General features: G+C 32.3%; 1 protein-coding gene across 1 annotated transcript; it reads right to left on the reverse strand.

The window, feature by feature from the left end:
• Window positions 1-9,716: 9,716 nt before the first annotated feature.
• Window positions 9,717-11,005, reverse strand: LOC143608694 (protein RADIALIS-like 3). Its single transcript, XM_077083664.1, has 2 exons — window positions 10,522-11,005; window positions 9,717-9,859 (listed from the first exon to the last, which is right to left on the reverse strand). Exons 1-2 carry the CDS (start codon window positions 10,807-10,809, stop codon window positions 9,845-9,847), a joined length of 303 nt encoding a protein of 100 aa, XP_076939779.1. The 5' UTR covers window positions 10,810-11,005; the 3' UTR covers window positions 9,717-9,844.
• Between the last annotated feature and the right edge of the window lie 401 nt (window positions 11,006-11,406).

An 11,406-nucleotide genomic window follows, 5' to 3' on the forward strand; every position in this document is an offset into this window, starting at 1 on the left:
GTTTGGTGGAGGTGGAGGAAGGGGTGGGGAGGAGGACGGCGGGAGTTTGGTCGGCGACCGCGAGGGGTTCGCCGGAAGCGAAGACGGAGAGGGCGGATCCGGTGGTTTTGAGTGAGCGTTGAAGAGTTAGGGTTCTGGTGCCTGCCACGTAATAAACCAATAATCCACGGTGGCTGCCACGTAATATGTTTTTGACAACTCAGATTGACACGTAAGCAAAAACATAACGGAGTTAGTGCTCCGTCAGTCGCGGACTGATGGAAGCAACGAATGTTGAAATTGGGACCGTTGCCAGCCAAAATGAAAGTTGGGACCAGTGCCGGCAAAAATGAAAAAGTTGGGACCAATACAAACCATTTTTCCTATTACAAAAGATGATCAATAGCAGAGCATGCCTACCAATTATTATTCAAAGAATTTGACTAACTTTGAACCATATTAAGAAAATAATTAAACCACAGGTAAACCACCCTAACAAATACAAACACGAAACAATTGAATTCAATATTCTCAATTAGGGTTTTTGTGTACCGTAAATTGTTTTAAACGGCAATGGCGGTCGTCTCTTCTTTCTCGATTCTGAGTGGTGAAAATACTTTAATGGCTTGTAAATGACGGTAACGATTAATTAATATAATACTAAATGCGTAATAATAGTAGTAATAAAAATAATAAAACAATATAGGTTAAAATGTAATTATTAAAAAAAAAGTAACCTAGTCCCTTAAAATGTGAGACCATGTGTTGCTAGTAAACTACACAAATAGTCCTTTAATTATTAAGTGATTACTATAAATTTCATAAACAGTTGTTAGTTTTAAAATAGCTGAATTTCTTTTCTATTTAACAGAAAATAAGTGGGTTTAACATGGGAGACCGAAAAGTTATATAATAAAAATATCAGGCCATAAATACACTAAAGTATTTCTTTTTACAGTGAAAGTTAAAAATGTCAAACCGTATGAACCAAAAGCATAATTTCTATAGATTTAAAACATATGAAGTTAAAAATGTTATGCATGGCATGACAAGTAAGCTTTAGAGATGGTCTTAGGAGCGAACCCAACTATATGGGTTAGGAGTTACCTGGCACTCACAGACAAAGAATTTCTCTCTCTCTCTCTCTCTCTCTCTCTCTTGGTATGTTTCTAATCCCGAGTGACACTCTTTAACAAATTTTGATATCTACACCAATGAAAAATGTTAATGACCAAGTAACTAACGACTAGTAAAAGAATAGTTTTTAATTGTAAAATTTTACAAATATAAAACAATAAGTTATAAAAAAATTTATTGATCTTATAAACACACCCCATTCTAAACAATTAAGCCCATTACTCAATAATCTATAACCATTCCCCCCATTCAATTAACGTTTAAGTGATATTGTGAAAACTCCCCTTTACCCGTTTATTTGAACTAACAACCAGAAGATGTGTCTGTGTAGTCCCAAAATATGTTGTCAACGACTCTAACTGCTTTCTATTAAGCTTTTTCGGAGACTTATTATTTTGTTAATCGACCCGTAATTTCACTTGTAGGCCAAGTTATGTTGATCAGTTTCTATAATCGATGATATAATGGAAACAAGGAAATATGTAATACCTGATAATCCAGTGATGTTTGAGACTGACATCTTCTTAATCTGATCGAGTTCCCCTTTAGGGTGTATGGTTAGGATGGAGATTAGGTGTTCTTGATGAACACGATTTGAGAGAGAGAGGTAGGGGATGATTCTTATGGTGTTATTATTCATCATTAGTTATTAACCTCTCTAATAAGCTCTCTATATATACACCCAAGGGGAAACCCTATTAATGTTAGTAAGGGTAATTCCGTCCATCAAGGATTTACCAGTTATAAACATAAGGTTATTTAGGTCAATGATCAATAATAAGATAAATAATTATAAGGGCCATATATAAATATATATATATATAAAATATATTTATTCTAACATTCTCCCACTTGGCCTAGTAATTATTTATTATGAGCATTAGATTAGTCTGATCAGAGGTTAATACTCATTTTAGTTCTAAACCCAAATTGCAGCAGAGAAATACAGTCGTTGAATCAATATTCGACTCAGGACCCCCATTAATCATACTACAACTCAAATTTAAAACCTAACTTTAGGATCAAATTGACAAATAAGCCCTTACCGTTGATTTGTATAATTAGTGTCTATACGTCTTTAGGCATGCATGAACGTATTTAGAGACAAAACAAATTTTCAACGTATGAGGAAAAATTAATAATTAATCATTCATAGTACGATACGCAGTTGCGCTTGGTCATTGGTAAAACCCGTCTCTATTATTGGCCATTTAGGAGACTTATGGGTGACAGACCTTTAATTAGTGGATCCATAAGCATATCATGAATGCATTCGATACAAAAGTTTAGTTTCCTCTATTTGTTCTTAAGTCATAAGCGAACAATAATTTAGACTTGTATCGAATTCTAATGCAGCTCCGCTTGAACTGTTACTGTTCAAGAAATAAGGGTAGCTGACTTTATCACAATAAGTCTTCAATATTGGATTTATATGAAGTTAATAAATTATGAGTCAACTGATAAAGTTTTCCAACAACATTTAGTGACACGTTGCGTTATGATCAGCAACATATTATGTCATTATAACTTAGGTCGTTGTTATCAGTTAGTTAGGACTCCTTCATGAGATAGTAATGTCTGCTGACATAAGGATGTACCCAGAAGTTGACAAAGTTAGAATATTAGTAGTCAACCGTTTTTTTAGTTCTCACTTCTTCTTCTTTAAATTATTGTGTCTCGTTTCTTAGAGATATTGTGATATTTTATCAGATGCTTCACAATAGAAATAATTAGTCTAGTGTTTAGCAATGTGACCAATATCTAAACGAGTATAGATTTGAACCTTCTTAAGGCATCTATTTAATGATGCATAAGGAAATAATCTCATTTATCCTATTAGCCTCTAAAGGAGAGCAATATTGTATGTTACAAGTGTAAGAACCCGTTTCATGTAAAACATATAAAACTAATGAGTCTATCTCGGTGTATTTTGATAACTATTAAATAAGAGGTATCTCCGAGATTGATTAGGTCAAGATATGCGTTAACAATACTTTGACTCATGTAACATATACTTGTCAAAAGAATGTCATCTATCTAAGGACAAGTTTACATTAGTTGCTCCCACTCATCTTGAGGTAGGTAAATCAATCCACTTAGTTCTTGATGAAGAGAGTTGCATTATGATTTCATTATTGATTCTTGCATCAACCCATACATGGATTTTATTGACTTACAAACTAAGTGTTCTTAACCTTCAGTTTAGAACTTACAGGTTATTTTACGAACATGTAGGCCAGTGTTAGGGAAAGTTGTTTTAATGTTCATGTAATGTAGCTCTAAATTATTATAAGCTACTAGAACAGTGATGATCCTCAAAGTAACCTTTTGTAAGACAAGGAACTAGGTTCTTTGATAATTTATTCCCTCTTGAGTATACCTTTATCAATCAATCATACCTTTAGTGTATTAACGTTATTCATTCAGATTTAGTTTAGTAATGACTACCTTTTAGGTAATTCAACCAAATCCCAAACGTTATACTATTTTAGAAGATTGATTGATACTAATGGTTTAATTAGAAGAGGTAGGATCATTAAACCTTCCAAAATCCATTTAATCTTTAGTCAGGTAGGGTACATAATCATCAAAGTTAGTAGGCCTTTGAGACCTAGATGACCTCCTGAGTTGATTATTGGGTTTATAAGGAGTTTGTTGATTATTGGGTTTATAAGGAGTTTCATATTTTCAGGTATATTAGGAGCAATATTAGTTTCTAAGTATGTAAGAGTTGGTGCAGTATGGTGTACAAGAGGTGTAATCGGGAGTTAAAGTAAGCGACAATCTCTCCCCCCGCATCTTGTACTTAGCCAAGTTATGATAAGGACTTTTACTGCTCCTACTGACCTTAGAAATATGTAAGAATTCAGCATGCTTAGGGTCAACATCAGAAGACCAATAAATTCTAATTGAGGATTATATTAATTAGTCTTGGTAAGAAATCTAAGTTTTCCCATATTTAGGTATCCAACAAAATTTGTTAGGAGTAGCATTAAATGTTAAGGAGACAAGATATAATGGAGCAGTGTCTTATACAAGGGATGTTTTATGAGTTAGATTAAGTTGTTTCTCCCCATCTCTTGCATATAAGGACACTCAGTGCTCCCACTGATCTTTTAGGCCTCTAAAACTCCATACAAGTTTTGGCGATTCATGTCATAGGAAACTTTCATACATTTTAGACTTGATTTCCTTATTGTCCATATTTCATAAGAAATTTTAAGGACATATTTAGAAGGAATACTGATAAGTATATATGAATTGATTTCTTTAAAGAACTTGTCCAGTAGGAAACAGATTAGATACAAGTTGATATTCTTCTAAGCTCCACTAATAGCAGTGAATTATAACTTATGGTGGACCTCACTTACTCCCTTTATCCAGTTTATATTTAGGGCATTTAACACATGCTTTCAAATCACTAAGAATGAGATTTAATGGCAATTCATCCTTTGTCAACCGAGTCATGATTTCTCATGAAAATTTTGGTCTTAATGGATGAAGTACGTAAGTCTCATTTATCTTTTGTTAAATTCTCATTTCTATGATAACAAAAGGTGGTGAAATTTGTAGCATCGCTTAGTTTTATCTTATAAGGTTTCTATTCAGATAATAACGACCGATAATATGATAGTTTTAGTTAGTAGTGACTTTGTTTTGGTCATTTAAAACCTTATAACTGTCAAAATGTAGCTTTAGTATTGATACTAAATTCTGAGTAAACTCTAGAATGTTTAAGGTATCATAAAGCTTAATACAAAACAGCTTTTATGGTTCTTACAACCTTAACATTAAATGAGTCACTGACTCTCATCTTAATTATTATCGATTTCTGATAAGGAAACGTATAAAACTAAACTCAACTAACATGTGTTAATAGGGATATTAATATTAGTGGAGTTAAATATCATTAATTGGTAACTACCTTTCTTAGCCAACTGTTCCCTTGAGGTATGGATAGTCTCTTTGCTCGTGCCTAGTCTAATGGCATGATTTTGCAGTGAGACTTTCCCTTTGAGAACTTAGAGCTGGAAGCAGTACTTGTATTTTGTTTCAAGACTTTAGAACTATCCTCTTTTAAGGTTTAGTGGTAATAAGGTGAATAACATTTGATTTTCAATTTTAGGCATTCCTTTTCCTGTACATATATTGCTAGCAACACACTCAGTTTCCTTTAGTACTTCTGAGTGTTATAGTTGATTCTTAAGGCATCTAATTGTACTGGTGGAAAAGTAATACACTGAAAAGACTTCATTAAGTTCCATGTATAAGCTCTCAGTTTATGGGTCATGGAATTAAATATTATGATGTATTCACAAATGCCAATTAACCTTTTTATTTAGAATTAGAGTGTTTTGCATGCATCTTAGGAATTGTTTTGATTCTATTATTTCCATAGAAAAAAAAAACGTTAGTCTTAGGAATTTTAGAATCCGTAATTGCTCACCTGATAGGAATCATGTAAGGAGTTCTTGATTATCATAAGAGACATATTTATTTATCCCACTGATTATGCTCAAGTGTTTTTCTGTAATACTTTTATCAGAATGAGCAGTAAGAATTTCAAGTCTTTAAGGATAATCAAGACTCAAAAGGGCAAATTTTATAAGACCCTTTTAGAAGCAAAACTCTTCTTAGGTTTTGTAATAAGAGTGGATGATTTAGGTTTGAGATTCAAACTTTATAGAAGAATTTTAGAGTGATTTATGTTATGGGTAATCTAATAAGGCAGACTGAAATTAGGATCATTAATGAAGGATCATTAATGTAAGGATCATTATGAAGATGTGATAATTTTAAGTATAACACCAAAATTAATTTTATTATACTTAAATAAAATAGATCACCGTTGGGCAGAAAATGTATTATTTAAGTATAAAATTCTTGTGCGAAAATAATTGTAACAAATCACCGTTGGGCAGAATTGGAACAATCAAGTTGTTATGCACAAGGTAAGTTTGCAATACATAAATGTAACAAATCACCGTTGGGCAGAATTGAGACATTTAAGGTATTTAAGGCAAAGTTAATGTCATTTGAGTATCTAGCAATTTTAGGATACTCATCTTTTAGATGACTATGCTTAGTTAGACTAAAACAACTTTGTTAAGCTACCACATCACCATTGGGCAGAAGTGAACTCATGAAGTGTTGTTTAAGTTAAGCAAAACTAAAGTCATGCGAATATCTGATAATGTTAGGACATACACTTTTAAGTGACATACTTAATTAGACTTAAATAACAATATTAGGTTACACATCACCGTTGGGCAGAAGTGAACTATAAGTGTTATTTAAGTTAAGTAATTTAACGGAGCAGGGCCCCTTAATCAGTTAGGTTATATATAAGGGTTTCTGATCATTTCGCAACATGTAAGATATAAGTAAAGTTGCGATTTCTTCGAAGTGATGTTGCGAATTTGGTTAGGGGATTTTAGATGTTGCGAACAGTGCAGTCATAAGTAATGTTGCGATTGATGTTTTATGAGAGATGTTGCGAATGATGTTGTTATGAGAGATGTTGCGAATGGAGTTGTTGTGATGTAATCAGCATTGTTGCGATTTAAAGCACTCGCAACATAATTGTTGCGATTAAGAGTACTCGCAACATCCTGTGATTTTATGGGCTGATCGCAACATCAATAGGTAATACTCGCAACATCTTGCAAAATTAGCTCGTCGCAACATCTTAAGTAATACTCGCAACATCTTAAGGTTCGCAACATTAGTGACTTTTCGCAACATATGTCCATTCGCAACATTCTGTGATGCTAGGTTCTGATCGCAACATAATTAGTAGACATTCGCAACATGTTACTCGCAATATAATATGTAATTCTCGCAACATCATGCGATTTCGCAACATTTCATTTGTTGCGATTAGAGTCCAGTTGTTGCGAATAGATGCCTTGATTCGCAACATTAGCAGAATTCGAAAAGAATAATCAACCTGATAACCTTTTCCTAATTTTAAGGGATTTGGGAGATTCTGTTTTAAAGTTTTAGATTATCTCAAAATTTAATAAGATTTCAAAATTATATCTTTTATCTTATTTAAAAGATTTTGAAATTAAACTTAGAGATAATATTATCTCTTTAAAGTTTTAGATTATCTCTAATTTTAATAAGATTTCAAAATTATATCTTTTATTTTATATTAAAGATTTTGAAATTAAACTTAGAGATAATATTATTTCTTTAAAGTTTTAGATTATCTCTAATTTTAATAAGATTTCAAAATTATATCTTTTATTTTATATTAAAGATTTTGAAATTAAACTTAGAGATAATATTATTTCTTTAACAGATTTCATTTTCCCAAGTTAATCCTAATTAAGGTTAGTTTTCGAAAATTATGATGTTCTTCAAGAACATCTTCGAAAAAAAAAAAAACAAGAACAGTTTCAAGAATTTTACGAAACTGTTTTCGATTATATTATCAGATTTAATACTGGAATCGAAATCTGAAAGTTTTGTAAAACAGATTTCGAAAATAATCAGGTTTTTATAATGAACAGGTTTTAATCAGACCTAACAATTCGTTAGAAGTAATACGAACATCAGATCCAATCAGTTTTATGATGATGATCAAAACCGTAAACATAAGGGTTTTTATGGACATCGAAGAAACTGATTAATCAACATCATGCTCTGATACCACATGTTGATCAGTTTCTATAATCGATGATATAATGGAAACAAGGAAATGTGTAATACCTGATAATCCAGTGATGTTTGAGACTGACATCTTCTTAATCTGATCGAGTTCCCCTTTAGGGTGTATGGTTAGGATGGAGATTAGGTGTTCTTGATGAACACGATTTGAGAGAGAGAGGTAGGGGATGATTCTTATGGTGTTATTATTCATCATTAGTTATTAACCTCTCTAATAAGCTCTCTATATATACACCCAAGGGGAAACCCTATTAATGTTAGTAAGGGTAATTCCGTCCATCAAGGATTTACCAGTTATAAACATAAGGTTATTTAGGTCAATGATCAATAATAAGATAAATAATTATAAGGGCCATATATAAATATATATATAAAATATATTTATTCTAACAAGTTATTTATGTCATGTTTTCCCTATTATGCCGGTCCATATAAAAAAGTGCTAACTCTTGACAGCTTCTCATCAATTGTCGTTGATGATGTTTCAACCATGGATTGAATTGATAGATTCTCTTGATGGTATCGCTATAGCTCTAATGCCACCGTTGGTAAAAGAACTTATACTTAGAAGAACACATAAATAATTAGAAACTCTGGCTCGATATATTGAATTGCATAATCAAAATGAACGATTACAAGATTACAAGACTTCAAATCGGAAAAACCAAAGTATAAAAGACCTAATCAATCGAAAACTAAGCGGCTCCATGGGACTTGATAATCATGGAATAAATTATTCATGTAGCAAAACATGGCTCAAACGATAATATATTTAAAATTCAAGTATTTAGCAGCTCCCGATGACAAGACCCCACACAACTACTTAGTTTGAATTACTTATAACATGATCAGCTGTGGACATTTAAAATTGTCAGGTTATTCATTGATTTAAACATGCTAACACATAATAGAAAAAATGAAGATGAAAACTGTGAATGTTTCCCGATTCTTATGCTTTGAATTTTATGTATCTTTATGTGTACATTTTGGATGCTTTTCTTCACACGTCTTCTCAAATCATTGTTTTTCTTGATCTATTCGTGTATCTGTTGATCTACTACGTAGCAGAGAATTTGTTTGATAATTTTCTTCTAACTTTTAAGTCAGGGTTATTGTACATCGTAAACTGCAAATTTGATGTTTATGCATTTGCTTAGTGCAATTTTTTTTGGTACTCATTTGACGTTTTTGAGACCATGGTCAATGCAAAGCATTTTGCTTGCGTTTGGCTTATGTGGATTTAGCATTTATGGGGGAATGCATTTGAGATGCTTGCATTTGAGGGAATGCTATGGGGGAAATGATGATGCATTTGTAAGGTGGTAGTGCCATGCTAAGTTATCGAGTAAAACAAGCTTTAATGACTTGTACACTACATTTATTTTCATTTTAAATGTGATAATCAAGTAAAAACAAAACATACACTATTTTTTATATAAAAACATTAATTTATTAATATTACATTAAAATAAAAACTTTAGAACAAAAGTTTGATATTCAAATATTTTAATTTTTAGGTTTATAAGTTTAATGTTTAAATTAATTATTTTCAACTTAAATAATACGTAAATAAAGAACGCATTAATGATATAAAGAATTTGATTATTGAAAGTAATTGTAAAAAGTGATGATGATGTAAAAATCTAAATATTAGTAAGGACATTTGCAGCAGGATTAGAGAGAATATGAGTATTTTGTATGCATTCGCAGAAATGTGACTTGTTTAGCTTGCTGGACACGTTTGTAAATGCATTTAACACCTTACACTAATGATGGTCTGATACATAGATGAATACCACACAATGTTATACAATCATAAACTTGATAATACACTGCATTTAAGAAAATATTACAACATATAACACTTGTCATTCATCATCTGTAGATTTAAAATCCATTTTTGAGTTAAACTGCATTGACAACATGACCAAATCAAGAACATAATAATAATAATAATAATGCACACAAACACATAAAATCCACCTTTCTTCCTCTTAACCCTATTTGCTCCTCCTTCATAACCTTGTTATTCTTGTAATAGCTGTCCATAGCTTCATAGCTTTAGATTCTTCAAAAGCCTGTTGGCAATTCAACAGTTGAATGAGTAAATAAAGGCTAAAACACTTTTACAGATTTTGTTATGCTTTTTTAAAAATAAATCATGCTGATGTCACATGTGTAAAGTTTCCTAAATATGAAAACATCAAACATGTGCTCAGGTGAGCACATGTTTTTGGCAGTTGACTTGACACCAACATATTAACCGACCTATTTGTAGAAAAAAAGTTGTTTAATGAGTGTAAACAGCCGACTAATATTTGTAGTCAGATCCAAGGAAAACTGTCATGATTTTAAACTTGAGATTAATATAAAAGTGTTGAAGAATGTGATGAGTTTATAAAATATATGTCCATCATGTGTCCGCCCTTATCAAGACGAGTCACTAGCTAATATTATATATATAACATGCACTTAAAGCATAGGTTTTGAGCATGTGCATGTGCCAAAACAAGTAAGATTGGATTTCAAGTGGTTTCTTTCAAAATCCATATGCTATATAAAGCACCTCCTAAAATAATCGAAAAACACATGCATCCTGCTTGTGATCGCCATTTGTTTCAGCAACACATTGTATTATGATCATATACGCGTCATTAAAAATGTTCTTTGTATCATTATTAAACTGACTTGTCATTATGTCATCTATGTTAAACATATCAACCGAAAAACAATAAAACTACCTTGCTCGTTTGCGAATTCACTCCCGTTGCTTCCAATATCGCGATAATTAGGTAAAGGCACTTGGTCTGCTTCAATTTGCATGATGTCCCTCACAAGGATATCATAATGCCTCTTCACCTCCTCAACTGACTTTCCACCTACAGCCCTTGCAATGTTATGCCACCTGTCAGGACTGTCCTTGTTGTAGTAAGCTAAAGCCTCTTCAAACTGCTTGTTCTGTCTCTGTGTCCAGTTGGACCCGGAGCTACGTGAAGACGTCATAGAGCTTGATGCCATTATAGAAAACTAAAGTCAATATGCCTCAGTCAAAGGAGAACTGAAGACTGAAGTCAAGGAGATGGTATGCTTTAGATTGCCATGCTGCCTCCCTATAAATAAGAAGAGAAAGATGCAAGGTGGAGCAACTTGCAGAATAAAAATTTCTTTTTATCTTTATTAAACATACAATATTGTCATGTTATTCGGTCCATTGGCAACATAAGCAAGTGAGGCTAGTTACTTTCTAAAGAGTGGTAATTAATAAACACTATATATTCTTGAAAGTCCAATATTCTTGCTTGTTATTTAATATCATCATTCATCAGCAAGTGGCTTTATGATAGTACATATTATTACCTTAGCTTATGGTATTAGATCCCCAATTCAAAGCCCTCCCAATAGGAGAGAAGATAGATGCGCTGACAGCATGAATTCGACAGTGTAAGATATTATGCTATCTTCGGTTGGACATTGTTCAAAGTTTAAATGATCATTCTCTATTCTCTTGATGAAATATATGATACCTTTACAAAAAAATAGTTTTCTCAAATCCACGCGCATAGATTTACCGACTGATGCCACTTTAAGAGAGGTTAATTAATGTAAAGATCTTAT

The sequence above is a fragment of the Bidens hawaiensis genome, unplaced genomic scaffold (genome assembly GCF_021521415.1).
Source record: "Bidens hawaiensis isolate Kalapana, Puna unplaced genomic scaffold, B.hawaiensis_p1.1 tig00002181_1, whole genome shotgun sequence".
In the NCBI taxonomy this organism is placed as follows: Eukaryota; Viridiplantae; Streptophyta; class Magnoliopsida; order Asterales; family Asteraceae; genus Bidens; species Bidens hawaiensis.